Source organism: Melanotaenia boesemani, chromosome 18 (genome assembly GCF_017639745.1).
Source record: "Melanotaenia boesemani isolate fMelBoe1 chromosome 18, fMelBoe1.pri, whole genome shotgun sequence".
NCBI lineage: Eukaryota > Metazoa > Chordata > Actinopteri > Atheriniformes > Melanotaeniidae > Melanotaenia > Melanotaenia boesemani.
The window spans coordinates 6643016-6658514 of NC_055699.1; the positions used below are offsets into that span (position 1 = coordinate 6643016).

At 38.2% G+C, this 15499-nt stretch overlaps 1 protein-coding gene across 1 annotated transcript in view; it reads left to right on the forward strand.

Moving 5' to 3' along the window:
* LOC121628884 (cadherin-20-like) overlaps positions 1 to 15499 on the forward strand; it is an 86700-nt gene that overhangs the window by 55451 nt on the left and 15750 nt on the right. Inside the window, exons 2-7 of the mRNA XM_041968265.1 lie at positions 177 to 472; positions 4753 to 5047; positions 5292 to 5411; positions 10312 to 10479; positions 13056 to 13243; positions 14493 to 14746. Coding sequence (XP_041824199.1) covers positions 254 to 472; positions 4753 to 5047; positions 5292 to 5411; positions 10312 to 10479; positions 13056 to 13243; positions 14493 to 14746 — 1244 coding nt within the window. The 5' untranslated portion in view covers positions 177 to 253. The remainder of the gene's footprint in view (positions 1 to 176; positions 473 to 4752; positions 5048 to 5291; positions 5412 to 10311; positions 10480 to 13055; positions 13244 to 14492; positions 14747 to 15499) is intronic.

Consider the following 15499-nt stretch of genomic DNA (forward strand, 5'->3'; position numbering starts at 1 on the left):
ATTCAACAAAAATTCTGTAGTAGGGAATCAGTCTGGAGGCAGGAAAATAGACTGAATGTGTCAACCACAGATTTCCAGCAGAGCTACAGTAGCCTATACAACAAAAAATGATGGAGTCCAAAAGGACATACAATAAACATCACACTCATCTGTCCTCTCCTTTTATCTCTCCCTAGAACTTCTGCAGCACGAAAGACAGGAATCTGTAAAGACAGGAAGTCTTTTCAGATACTACTTTTTTCTACTCTTCAAAATGGGAGTCCAACTGAATCTTCCAGCCGTTGCCAGCACCTTGATCCTTCTGACCCTTGGTATTTTGGCCCTTCTGCCTCACAGCCTTCTGGGTAAACCAGCAGTTGAGGAAAACATTGGAAGCTCTGCTTTGCTGCAGAGGGTGAAACGAGGCTGGGTGTGGAATCAGTTCTTTGTTCTGGAGGAGTACACGGGACTGGAACCGCTTTATATTGGAAAGGTCGGTGTTGATTACATTACAGGACTGTACAGACATGCAAAACAAGCTTCACTCTTTCTCTATCACCATGTCATGTAATGTTGCTGATGTGACAAGAACCTTAGTATGGACGTTGCAAAATGGTTTTCCTTCCTAAATTCACTGAAAACTCTGCAAAGTAAAATAGTGTTTAGTGGAGCTCAACAGCCGGAAGGTCATCTGCGACTTTGCTACAGATGAATGGATCCGTGCAAAAGCATGGATGGGCAAAGGCCAGCTTCAGAGAATTGAAAAAAAGAAATTTCATTTAATCTCTAGATGAACTTAGTTCATACTAAGGCAGCCTGTCTTATGTCCACTTTAAACAGAGCCAGGCAGCAGCGGTTAATGTAACTGACTTCAGCCAAATCTTCAGTCTCTGCTCCACAGAGGTGGATGGCACATCTGCAACACCACTGACATGCTGTGAAGAGAGAAGACAAGAAATAATAACAAAGGAGTACTTTGATCACTTTGTTGCCATAGTCAACTGAACACATAATCAATAGATGTATTTCCATTCATCATCAGCAGAAAAACATGCAAATTATACAAACTAAAACCAAATATTGCATGTTTGACAGCAGAAAATGTGTGTTGTTTTTTTGTTGTTTGTTTTTTTTATTTTGCCATGTGGACAGTGACCTCCAAAGTTACAAAATGATTGTTATTAGAGCAGTTACTTTTTTTTCTGGCACTTGTTAGTCATATAAGGTTGTTTTCCTAGCCGATTTTGTTTGATTAAATGAGATAATCTTTAGTTCCAATTCAGACATAAGTAAAAAAAAAAAAAAAAGTTAAAATACTTGTTCATTCTTACTATTAACACTAATTCCTGGTGATCATATTTAAAGAGTGTTACAGTTTCTTCAACCCCCAACTATTGAAAATCCAGGCCCCTTTCCTTCATTCAGTCATGTTGAAAATTCATAACTTGCCAGCACTAATACTGTGGCGTCGTTCACATACGAAGCGGGGACCAAAGTGGCGTCCACTCAGATGTCTATGCATATGGAGACCAACAAAAGAAAAACAGAGCAACTTACTGTACCTTTAATGCCATGTCCTAATCAGTTTTGTATGTTATAATTAGAGAAGCAACTCATTTACAGCTAATGCTAGCTAATAATAATAACCAACAACCCTTATTCAACCATAAATTAGTCTTACCATTATGAACTTGCTTTGTTATTTTTTGGCAACAGGTTGTCACTGTGCAAAAACCACATTACTAGCTAACATAAAATTAGCTTAGCAGCTTGAGGTAACTACCATTAGCTTAGCACCGGTAGCATAATGTTAGCCTTGGCTCAGTTAATAGTTAATAGTCGATATCATTAATGTTAATTGGCAAAATTTCTCTATTTTAATAGAAAAAGAAAATAAATAGTGACAAAATATCCTGTTTATATAAATACAAAAATTGCTATAATGAAACATATAGCATTAAATATAATAATATAACAAAGCCAAAGATTCAAAATACTGAGGAAAGTAATAACTAACACAGGTGTGTGACAGAAACCAGGTAGGAAACAAGGACGTTGAATGTGAATACACATGGGAACAAAGAACATGATTAAACCCATATACCATGACAGTTGTTTGAAATGTCAAACATCCATTCTCAAATTCATGGAGAAGGGGTAGCCTTTTAAATGTCCACCTAAAAAAATGTACCTGTAAAATCTGATTTGATAGAAATACTTGATTTCTAAAGTTCCACTGCCTCAGTATTTCTCATTAGTTTCTAAAACAGTGCAGTTCTAACAGCTTATCCTCTCAAATTTCCCTTTTGGGAATGATGTAAACCTACTTAATTAGAGTTCCAAAATAATTTAACTGCCTCCACTCGGGAATACTGACAAAAATGCAGTATTCCTAAAAGCAACATGTTCTGATCTGAAAGAGAGGTCCTGAGAGGGCTTATGTGCTATGAAAACTCCTCACAGTTGCTGTAGAATATTCATTCCCATCTTATCTCTTCTTTCCAATTAAGCATCCCTTTATGGATTCTTTCCAACCTAATTTTCCAAGCTGAATGGAATAAGTGATTCTGACAGGTTAGGCTACTACCCAGAGAGTCACTCAAGGCAGAAAGGCACTATAGAGTATAACAAAGCAAAAGAGAAATGTGCTACAGCCTTTCTCTTTAGTGTTTTCCCTTTAGCTCAACCGGCTTTCCCTTTCGTCTGTTGATGGGTCTGGTATTCAGAGCCATTGGCATGTTGGACGTTTGGGCTTTCGGCTGGAGATGGATCAGGTAATTGATAGCCTGGGTGTCAAACTCCCCTTTTTTTCAAAGGCCACAGAGGAAAGGGAGGGATTAGCGCAGGAGGATGTGAATCAGACAAAGGAAAATCTGCGGCCAGAGAAATATCATTGTGAGACATGAGCATGAGGCCCACATGGGCATGTTTGCTGAAAAAAAAAATCCATCTGAGGGTGACCTGGGTATTGCAGGAATGAGGTGCAGGTATGTATGTTGTCTGAAAAAGAAAAGGGGCTCTTGAGTGATAAGTATTGTAAGGAGACCAGTTGAAAAAAAGTCACTGACATAACAACGAGTTATATAGCTACAGACTTTAAGCAGCTCAACAGCTTTGCCTTGGTCATTTCACCCAGAGCTCACAGAGGATGAAATATCTTGAAAGTGTGTGTTTCCAGATACAGTGCTGAGCTTTTATGTACAAGACAGGCACCAATGGGAGCATTTAATTCCACCATGCCAATGTGATGACAGTGAATGCTCATCATACCTCTTTGTACAAAGTAAAGGCTGATTGCACATCAACAAGCTGGCGTTTGCTCTTACAGGCCACAAAAGACTTATGATTGCACTACTTGGTCCAAAGCAACAAACAAACAGGCTAAAAGCTGTGATTACATGTACACTTGCTATGCTGTACAGTGTTAAGTTATGCACATGACCACACATCACCCCTGGGTTCTACAACTAATTTACAGTCAGGTCAAATTAAGAAGGAATATTTGGAGTTTTGCCACATACTGTATGTGCAATTTAACTATACTTTTATTTAATATAAATGTTTCCTAACAGAAAGTATTAAAACAGCTACAGCTATTTATTAAGCTAACTTGGAATTAAATGTAAATGAGTTATGTTTGACTGGGGTTTTGGGGCAGACTGTCAGCTGTATGATTGGATAGAATAATACAAAGTCACATATGCTCCATGATCTACATTACTGATGTACTTTGTAAGTCTTGCAGTGTAAATATGTGCATTTATGTGGGTGCACTCCCTGAAATTTGAAGTAAATTTCTTGAAAGGGCAGCAGTTGTTGTCTACCAGCTTTTCTAACAGGTTTAATTGTGTAGCCCACTTTTCTCAATAAAATATGCTTTACTGAACAATTTAAATGGCCCTTTAGCTAACACTGTTAGCTAATTCATCTAACTATCATACAGAGCTCACGTGAAATTCACCTTTCCTGTGAATTTCATGAAAGATGAAAACTTATTCTTACCAACTCTCCCACAGTATTGTGTACTAGTCTTGAGAAACCTATGGTTTTCTTTAAATATAAAAAAACAGATAATTGGTGCAGCAGTTTATTGATTAAGGCTTCATTTCTGATATTTGATATGCCAATAGGTTTCCAACTAATTTTGATACACTCCCAGAATACATATTTTTTAAGGATGTCATGGATGGCATACTGGCCTCTGTAGACTTAAAATAGTGTTTTCCAGATTTACATAATAACTGGGTTAAATAAAAAAGATGCTTCTACTTCTACAACCAATTTAAATTTAAACTTATCTGCAAATGAGTGTAAATTTAACACAATGCTGATTTCATATAAATGCTCTTTTCAGCTGATACAGATGATGGCAGATATCACTGTGCAACCCAGACTTTTACAAATAACTGATGATTGTTTCCTGTTAAAATCAGCTCATGCTCATCTCTAGAGTGTCCCCTCTCACTTGGATAGAGATCATGTGGCTGATTTGGACAGAAAACTCATTTGGTTGTCTTGTTTGGATGTTTGGGACTACAGCACAGCTGCATTGTTCTAAAACTGGGAGATATGACCTAATTAAACTTCCTCAAAAACTTGTCACTGTCCAACATTTTTGGCTTATGGTTGCTGTCATATTTGCAGGTTTTAAGATATTCTCATACAGCTTCTGAATATAGGCAAAAGCAAATTCATTACAGATTTGACCATGTGTGTCAAGTACTTCCAAAATCCCTTAACAGCTGGATTTTAACACTTCTGTGAACCATTTAGCTTCACTCAGACATGGATAAAGGAGACGGCTCCATAAAGTACATCCTGACAGGCGAGGGTGCAGGCACTACATTCACCATTGATGACAGCACTGGGGACATCCACGCTATTCAGCGGCTGGACCGGGAGGTGAAGGCGCAGTACATCCTCCGCGCTCAAGCCCGCAACCGCCTGACGGACAGGCCTCTGGAGCCTGAGTCTGAGTTCATCGTCAAGATCCAGGACATCAATGACAATGAGCCAAAGTTTCTAGATGGTCCCTACCAGGCAACTGTACCAGAAATGTCCAAAATAGGTAAGCAGAAAGAGAAGTAGTAATCAATGTAAAGTCTTTCTTATACATGTTAAGAAAATGCACCAAAGCTGCATGTCTTGTTCTACAGCCTTGTGCCTGTCTTCTCCATTCATAAAGCTACTTTTAAACTGAAAAGGTCTATTAATAATTCTTGGCCACACATGGAAAAACTCCACCCAAATTTATGCTTATGTTCAACAACTGACACCTTCTCATTCTAACCTTTGCCTCCGTGTTTACCCAGGAACATCTGTGATCCAGCTGACTGCGACAGATGCTGACGATCCCACGTATGGAAACAGTGCTCGTGTGGTCTACAGCATCCTGGAGGGCCAGCCTTACTTCTCGGTGGATGCCAAGACTGGTATGGCTGCACACAAGCTAGAAACCTCCCGTTTTGTAACCACAGCAAACAGAGTTTTTATGCATAACATGTGGAAACTAAAAACTTAAAACTACAGGCCCTGTTACTATTTTTTGAGCTCAGTAAGAAATTCTAATACGCATGAATGATGCTAGATAGCCTGACAGTCAATTTACAAACACTTGGCTGACAGCCACTGTTATTTCCCAACCTTTCAACACTATTCCACGCTGTAAGTGCTGTATTCTGATTTTAGCAGTCCACCTTTTATGCCTTTGTGTAAACCAACCAGCTGTGAGTGTGAGTGGCTCAGTATGGCTCCCATTGTTGCTATGAGACTTCCGAGCAATTGTCTGAGACTTGCCACTCTTTTGTTGCAACTTGCAGCATCTAAAACTCCTGGCACTCGACAAAAAATATGTGCTAAGCTCAAAGTGTGACTTTTCTTGTAGATAATGAGGACAGGCGGCGCCTTGTAGTCTGGTGAGTGACTGGTGGGAGAAAAGTTTGGAGCAAATGAAGTATAGCCTACATAGCATTAGCTTTGACCAAGCCATGCTTGGTTAATTTTCAATTATTTATGTACTATTCTGTCATTCCTGGAGGCAGTTGTGTCGCATTCATGTGTGCCTTTTAAAGAGCTAGAATATATGCAATCCCTCACAGTGATATATAATCTTATCTGCAGTCATTTATTTCAAACCTACTAAACTTTTTTTGAATGAAAGTGCCACTGAAAAGAATAAATCCCCTAGAAAACTTACACATATGCGGGGCAGACTGGGACAAAACATCAGCCGTGGCATTTTGGTCTAGACCAGCCCATTAACAGTCAAGCACAACAGAAATCTTTGTGCTCCCTTAATTGTAAATATATGCAATGTAACTCCTTACAAACACTAAAACCATGCAGTGTGTTAGCAGGAATCAGTTAGAGGAGACATGTTAAATACTTCCAAAAATGTAATTTGTTAATAAAATATGAATCTATAATCGAGCACAGTGATGAAAATTAGAGCAGCATTCATCCTACTTTGTGTTTGAGGGAGAAAGAAAATAGAACACACATGAGAAATGATGGACCAGATGAAACAGGGTCTCTGTGTCTGGTGCCTGCTTTTCTCTTCTCCTCTGGAGATGGTATCTCAACTTTCAACAAAAGACTGAATGGAGATTTTTTTTTGTTTGTTTGTTTGTTTGTTTGTTTAATAATGATTCAGTCAGGTCCAGAATAACTGGATTCACTGGTAAAGAGACAAACAGCTGCATCAGTATAACATATGGAGAAAAGTGTAGGCTAAACACATAAACAATCTTTAAAAAAGTTTTATTTCTTTATGTTGTCAATAAACACCAAACAGTATCCGACTATCAGCCTAAAAACAATAACAAATGAGAAAAATCAGAAAGCTGCTGACTCACTGCTAATGTTTATTAATGAAGACTCACTTTCAATAAGGGGATTTAGTTCAGGAAGACATAAAAAACTAAATTTAGAATCAGCTGTTTTAACCTGTGAAAAGAACCAGTTAACCAGTGAATACAACCAGTTAAGCAGCTACCCTCCTGGTGGAAACACTGACATCCTCAACTAATTTCATACTTGTAAAATTACAAGCTAACATGATAGTAAAACCGCTGTTTTATTGACATGTTATCACTTCATCATAACTTTGTATAAAGCTAGGCTGTTCACCGCTAACTGGCTCGCAAAGATCAGACTTACTGGTTTTAAAGGGTTTCTTTACTCAGAACAGAACCTCAGTGATGTGAGAGCAGTGCAGCTTACCATGGCTTCTACCATCATCATCATCCATGGCAGCTGATGAAGGCTCTGCTGTGGCATGTGTCAATCATTTTTGGACATTTGGCAGTTTTTTTTTGTTTTTTTGTCAAACTATAAAAAAAAAGAAAAGTGCAGGCCTCCTCTTTATTTCCTCTCCTCGGTTCTGACAGGAAGCTGAATCCTCCGGTACAGAACCAAGAGGGCTAGCTTCTAATTGGTTCAGCCTAGTGTGAGTAAAGAACCAATGGGCAGTAAATCAACGTGCTTCATGGGCCAGTGGTCAGGAAAGAAAGTTCTGTGCTGACTATTTAGACAAAGGAATTACTCAGGCACAGGGACCACACCAGAGGGGGTGGTGTTTAAAATTTTAAGCGGGCCAGCCCACTGTTAAGTTGGGCCGCTGATTTCCTGAGTTTTATGGACCAATAAATAAACTGTGTTGGCTCAAAACACATGTCAACCCACCAGGAAAATGCTGCATTCCTCATGTTGTTGAGGATTCTCAAATAAGAACAAGTAAAGAATAAGAACAAGTTAAAGGAAATTGTTAAAACCTCAGAAACTTCTGCTTACTTCCAAAGATGTTGAAGTGGTAAACCATTTGAGGTGGTAAACGATAAATTCATGTGAATGACCAATGTTTGCCCGGATATGGTATCCCAGATATTTCCAAAGATTAAAGTAATTCCTAAATGTGAAATTTTCCTCTTGCAGTTGTTATTTTCCCCCTCATTCCCTTCAAACCCGCCAGTGTAAATGTATCTGATTTTCATTTGCTGTTTTTAGTAAATGGAAACCCAACCTGTAGCACAAAACTCAAACAGTTTTTCCCGTGTTCCAGTGTGTATGCTAAAAATAACAGAACAAGCCAACAAAAACAGCAGCCTTCTGGTCATCTAATGACATTATGATGAGAACCTCGGCATCTGTATGTATTTTTTGTCTTGACAAAGATGTTTTGGAAAACAAAGCTGATATGGATGAATTTTTTTTTTTTTTTTTTATCAATTAATTTATTTAAAAAACTTCCATTTTAAAAATGTTTCTGGAGAAGTCCAGTTGAAGCCTAAATCTGGGCAAAAGAAAAGTGTGTATTTACACACTGAGATGGCATTTGGTTTTTAGCTGGAATCAATATACTCTTAATTACAAAATTTATTTTCTTTGTGTATCTCGTTTCCATTTTTTTTATTATTATTTATTTATTTTTTTGTCCTCATGCATTTTTACTTTTGGACTTGCTTCACTGTAAACATCTGTGTCTATTTATTCTATCTGTAATTATGGTCTTGTGTGTACCCTTGTCACACTTTGTTCACCTTTTTTCCTGCATGTTTGCCCTTCGCTTCACTCTCCAGTCCTTGGATGAACATGCTTCATAGTGCTCTCTTCTCAATGCTTCGGCCGCTACAGTTTTTACCCTGCATCCTCAATTCTCATCTACTCTGAATGTTTCAGTTGTTTGGTTTATTTTGTTTCATCTTGCTTGTCTGGTGTTTCTGGATTTAGGTAAACATCACTGAACTATTCTCTAAAAATATCCTTATTTTCAGTACAAATCAGGATGTATTATTCAGTAAATGCAATTTATTAAGAAAAAGATGTCAGGTATTTTTCCTAATGCTGTACCTGTGTTGTCACATCAGTAGAGATGTTTTTCTTTTGTTTTTGTTTTTTATTAGCTTGTGCTTATTCCATTTGCATGTATTTTTCTCCAGATGCATTGCTTTTAGCTCTTGAGGTCACCATAGAAACTTAACTCTACTATGCAAACAGGTATTTGGGTAAATTTTATACTCACTAGTCTGTCATTTTCAACACTATCATGTATCTTTTCAAAGATCGGACAGCAACCGCATTCAACACCTTCAACAAAAACTTAGTTTTCAACCTCTGTCGGTGCAAGACCTCCATTCAGCCTGCCCCCCCAAAAGAAAAAAAAAACAAAATAGAGGCTGTCAGGTGTCCACATAGTGCAATAAAGCAACCAAGTAAAGCAACAAAAAAAAGTGTATTTTCAAAAAAGTGAATTTCAAAAACTAGAGTACTCAAGATTTGTGATTAACAAACTGAAAGTTTCCATCTTTATAATTTTAACTTCAGTTTTACAGCCTGTGGGGCAGCTTTCATAATTCAACTTCTACTTTAGTTATCCATAAGCCTCCCTGACTCAACTGTGAGAGCAGCAGTGAGGCTTTTATCGATGCAGACACAATGTAAAACTTATAAACACGCAGCTCGGAGCTTCAAAGCTGCCATACGTGCTGCTTTTTCTTCTCTGCAACACAAAGCATATCACTTGACCCTGACTGAGGTCTGCAGCACATTTTTCTGGCTATGTAGGGATTTAATTAGATGTTTAAAAAAAAGTACAGATGGAGCCCAGGCAAAAGAGCAAATACTAAAATTTAGTCAAGTTTCAGAGTGAAGGCCAGTTTCATGCACATTGTTGCTGTAAAATTTCCCTTATTCACAAACGTATTTTTCTACTAATTCCAAGCTATTACATGTCAATGCTTTATTAAATTCTTCATATATTTTTGAGAGTGTACTTTTATGCAGCACAAATATCTACAATATTACCAATAACAAAGTGGAGCCACTTATTTAATTCTATATAAAAGACTCTACAAAGCAACTTTTCTATTTTCAATTTAATTTTGAATGTAAAGAATAGTTTCTGGACCTTTGTGGCCACAAGAGTAAGCAGTGATGAGCAGAAGAGCATCTCATCTTGAACTGTTAAGTGGATTAGTTATAAAAACTGAGGTTAGGGACTTGAATGTAATCCTAAATCTCTGGACTGTGGTTGAAGAGAAGACTTTTAGTATGAATTTGCTGACGCTGTTTGAGAGGGAAGAAAGTTCTGACCTAGAGCAAGTATGCTGTTCCTAAAAAAGTGCTCGGTGATTCAAGGTTTTTAAGTCCTAAGAGCTACAGCCTTTCATAAACAGAGGAACCTGAAGAGATGCGCCATTTGGAGCTTTGGCATTCTTGGACGCCATCACTTGGACACATGACCCTAATCTGTGTCAGCAGTCCTCTGTCGCTGACCTTTAGTTCACCATGTGATCTCCCTCTTACCTCCCTCCTTCCGCTGCTTTCCCTCCTCAGGTGTGGTCCGTGTGTCCTTGGCAGACATGGACCGGGAGACCAGGGAAAACTACACAGTTGTCATCCAGGCTAAAGACATGGGTGGACAGCTAGGGGGGCTCGCTGGCACCACCACTGTCAACATCACGCTGAGTGACGTCAATGACAACCCGCCCATGTTTGACCAGAGTAAGCAGCACATTACGCTTTTGTTTGTCTTCTCTTTCCTGAAGCTGAAAAGAATCAACAATGTATATCAGCTGATGTACAGTACCATAGCAGCAGCAAAGCTTTATACAAACTCCAGTTCTATCTCTCCAAGGTTTATAAGAACTGCAAAAAGTCTTTATTGTCATAAACTGTTATTAAATATTCTTCCACTGCCTTGATTTGTCCAATCTGTGTTTCAAGACATTCCGTTTACAGTAAATATGAAGCATAAAAAACAAAAAATGAATAGCAAATACTTGCATATGTGAAGCTGCCGTTCTCATGATTGCAGCTTTTTAGGCTTTTTAGGGGATTTGTTTCCTTTCAGACAGTTAAATGGCTTTTTGTTGATATAATATTTTATGTTTGCAGTTATAAAGACCAATTCACAACAAAGGTATTTTGTCTATCCATCAGAAATTAACAGCTCCTGAACTGGTTTCCTTAATTAACTTAGTAACATCACTATAAAAATCATTTGGAAAAAAATCATCACTATAAAAATCATTTGAAAAAAATCAGCCAAGAGTCTAATTTGGTACTTCTTAAACAAAAAATAAGCTGTTGCCCTCCAGCCAGCTTTGATTAGTCAGCTGACCAGTCAGAGTAAACTGGACCTTCTGCATGAGGAGCCTTAAAGAAACAAGAACCAACACAGGGCATTTCACAGAGAACTGGATCAGGAGGACCTGTAGCAATTGTTTTCTTTTTCAGCTTATCACATTTTTGTAGTAGAGCCACAATACAAGCTTCTGTAGCAATCTCGTTGAGATATACGGCTACAGCACTGTGTAAACATCTGAAGCCTACATATATTTCTATATATTTTACTTCCATGGAGCTAGACTTTCTTGAGCAATAGGTTTCCAGGATTTCTGAAGGTCTTTACATTTTTTTCTTTGGACATTGGCTGTTTTTTTGGCTCATGTTTAGTTCAGTCCTTGTAACATTTTTATAAGAATGTGTTTTCTGTTTGTTAAGCCTCCTGACACTGATTTAGACGTCATTCAAGTATGAACAGGAAGGAACTTAAAAAATAACACATTTTAAATGGGATTTTAGGCACTCTGTTACTAGCAAACCATCCCCACAAAGCTTCCATTGTTGCCTTTTACTAGCTGCATCTATGAAACATGACAGAGATTAAAATATAGACTTGGACATAGATACATAAAGATAAAGATCATAGACCAAAAGAGATATTAGCTAAAAAGAAATTATGTTGGTAGTTATGTTTAACTGCAGATATGCATGGTCTCAGAAAGTGATGAATCCCCGGCATTGTCCAAGCAGTGAAGCAGTGTGGGATCATCTTGACATGAAACAGAAAGCCAACATTCAAATAACAGCTTTAAAAAGTCATTCAATAAGCCTGGAGAAGTATTCCTGAAGATCTAATCTCTCTAAAAAGAACTGGACTGTGTGAATAGAATAAAGGTGATCATCCCAAGTATTGACTTTTAAGCTCCTTAAAATTGTAATTTCCCTACAACACTGTATTTCCATTCATCTTAATGTTTTAATAAATTGCTGGACCTAAACCTATAAAAAAGAAAAAAAATTCTATGTGGTGGCTAAAACAGATGAATGGCTCAAGATTTCTGTACTCTGTTCATTGGCATCATGTGTTATGCACAAAGTTTAGCTCATGAAGTGTTACAGCAATCTCTGCTCATTTTTCATTGTTAAAATCTCTGACTGTAGATGTCTCTGTGGCCTAAATGCATCATAAACCACCATCTCAGACCTCTAAAATGACCTGGTGCTTCAGTGAAATTCAGAAAACATACTGTTTATTTATGGTTGATAATTCTCCCTGCATCTGTTTGTTTCCTGAGTTTGGTTGTGTTTATTTATTTATTTATATTTTCACTGGGCTCCAGTTAATATCCCCCCCAAAAAAACACCTCATTCCCTTGAGAATCCAGGTCATTAGCCTCACTGTCCACTTCTGGCTACCAGTCTCAAGTCATTTACCCCCTGGCCTCATTCCTCCTTCTCCTCCACCTCCTCTCCCTCTTGGTCACCATACACCTCATGCTGTCTCTTTGATTATCCCCATTTCTGCCTCTCATTACCGTCCTTCTGAGGTCAGGGGTTGTCTCGTTGTCTGTGGTCATCTCCGCTTGGCCGACTGGTGGCTTCAGTCCAAGACAAAGAAAACACCCGCCGCCCACTTCCACCTCCATCACTATTCCCTCACCAATTAGCGCCATCACTTCTAGCAAACTTTGATCGGCTGTGAAGAGCTTCAGGGAATCCCCAGCGTCGAACACAATGTGCAGGCATTTCACGTCAGACCTCAGGGAACTCCACAAATTGGGCAGATGTCACCCCCTCTTTGAGGTTAAACAGTAGATGGAATTCAAGCCAGCCCACGAGACAGTATACAACCCAATACTGAGGCGTTTATGGATCCATTTATTTTATCCAGCAGAAGATGTGATTTGGTGAGCCAAGGAGCAGCCCTGCAGGTGATGGAAGAGGTTTGGCTCCCTCTAGAGGATAGAGGAAGGAAATAGTTTGAAATGATCACTGTTGAATTATGTCCTCAGGACTCTATCAGATGAGCGTGCCCGAGTCGGCTCCTGTGGGTTCAGTGGTGGGTCGGATCTGGGCGAAGGACAGGGATGTCGGGGTCAACGCTGAGATGAAGTACAGCATCATAGATGGAGATGGGAGGGACACCTTTGACATCCGCACAGATCCCACAAACCTCTTCGGCATCATTACAGTGAAAAAGGTAGATGTGCAAGCTGGATTTATAATATATAAATGATTTCCTAAAAAAAGATTTAATATTTTGTTTCTAAAAATCCAAAATTAGAAAAAGCTGGAATGATGCAACATGTTTTTCCTTTTTTAATGTTTTTTTATTCTCAAAAACTTTAGTTTGAATTTAGGATGATGTTGGGATGATGGAAAAAGAGATTTATAATGATGTTATTGCAAACAGGTAGGGACAAAAGATGATAATATTCATTAGTGGGTTAAAAAATGCAGAGATAGAATCGCTGGTTTTCAGTAAATATGTGAAAAATCTTTGAACTGTTTGCAAGCACAGTTCTTTGAAGAAAGATTGGGAGGGATTTGCATATTTCTTCCTCTCCACAGAGAAATATCATTAAATCATTCCAGCAATCTGGAGGAATTACAGAGTCTTAAAGATAAAAGTTTGAAGTAGAAGGAGGATAATGATCTCTGATCCCTCAGATAGTCCTGAATTAAGAGATGTTATACATCAACAACTGATGTAAACACACAAACAACAGATTACAGTGTCAAACGCTACAATACATTCACAAACACCATTTAGTACTTCACTGTGATTTAAAAGAAATAGATTATGTTTGCTCCAGAGCAAAAACCAAAAGGAGCATCCAGACTGTTAACAGCAACAAGTCCAAAAGCCTGGAGGGTTGAATCACAGCTCTTGGCAAAGATCTTTTCCACTTCTGTGATGGCAAAATTCATGCAGGAAAGTTCTGAGATTTTACAGCAACATACTTCAAGACCAGACCTTTTCTAGGGATGTCTATGCATTTTTCATCAGGACAATATAACCACTTTCTGTGCACATTACAAAGGCATGGCTGAGAAACAAGAGGGTAAAGACACTGGACTGGCCAACCTGTAGTCCTCATCTGTCACTAATCGCAAACATGGATAAAAACGTGAGGATGATAACTCTGCAGTGATCCATGTCTTATCATTTATTTGAAGAATGCAGAATAAATAAAAGATTTGAAACTCTTCAAAACGTTGTGTCCTTAATACCAGAACATGATTTAAGTGTGGTGAGAAGGCAAAACATGAAATGTCCTTCATTTATGCTGTCTACAGTTTTATCTGCATATATTTTTTTGTCACACAAAGAGAATCTTATTCACTTGCAATTTGCTTTGCTCAGGTTCTTTAATTGTTGTTCTGTGGCCAAAATGCAGCAACATTTCAGTAATAATAAAAGGGTCATTTCTGCATTTTTCCATCAGCCACTGGACTTTGAAAACAAGCCCAGCTACACTCTGAAGGTGGAAGGAGCCAATACCTACCTAGACCCGGCCTTTCGCCACCGTGGACCATTTAAGGATGTAACCATTGTGCACGTGAGCGTGGAGGATGTAGACGAGCCCCCACTGTTTGACTCACCGTCATATTACATTGAGGTGCCAGAAGATGCAGAAATCGGGACAGTGGTGAAGATTGTGTCAGCACGAGATCCAGATGCTGCCAACAACACTGTGAGGTGAGGAGAAGAAAACAGCTGGGTTAATGAGTTTGACTTTTAATCTGATTTAATCTACATTTTCTGTTTGTTTCTATTCATCATTACTGATTCTCTGAAGCTGCTCTTGTTCAAATGTCAGTTCTTTCAGTAAAATACTGAAGGAAAATCAAATCTAACTCAATTTTTGTAAACAATTGTGATGGATGTATTATATTTTACTGTTACAAAGAAGGAAAGAGTCACAAATACATTTGTTTTTTCTTCTTCACGAAGACAGCATCAGATTTTCTGGAGGGAAGAAGTAGGACTAAAGAAGAAGATATTAACTCTTAGTGCAGATGTGAATAGTTTTCTATTAAAACAGAATATTTGCATCAGCAGAGGATGCACTCGCTAACTGACCTTCTTGTTTATTAGGAAAATAGATAAAAACAAAATACTTAAAATTACTCACAGTTACATTACATTGAAATGCAGCTGAGAAGCTTATATGGCAGGCTAGAAGACAGAGCATTTTAGCTGCTCTTCGTATTTTCTATTAGAATGATGAGTAATTGCAGCATGTCTAGATGAAACTCATTAATTGTGCTAGCAAACACATCAAACAAGCTGCCCTGGAGAACTTTCAAGTACCTAACTTCATAATGTTAATGCATGTGATAAAATTATCTGTAGTAGTAACGTTCAGTTGGATTTACTGGTTTTAGAGAGAATTATTATAAGATTTTGCTCAGTTTTACCGAGAAAACCTGTAGTATCCCTTGTACACCA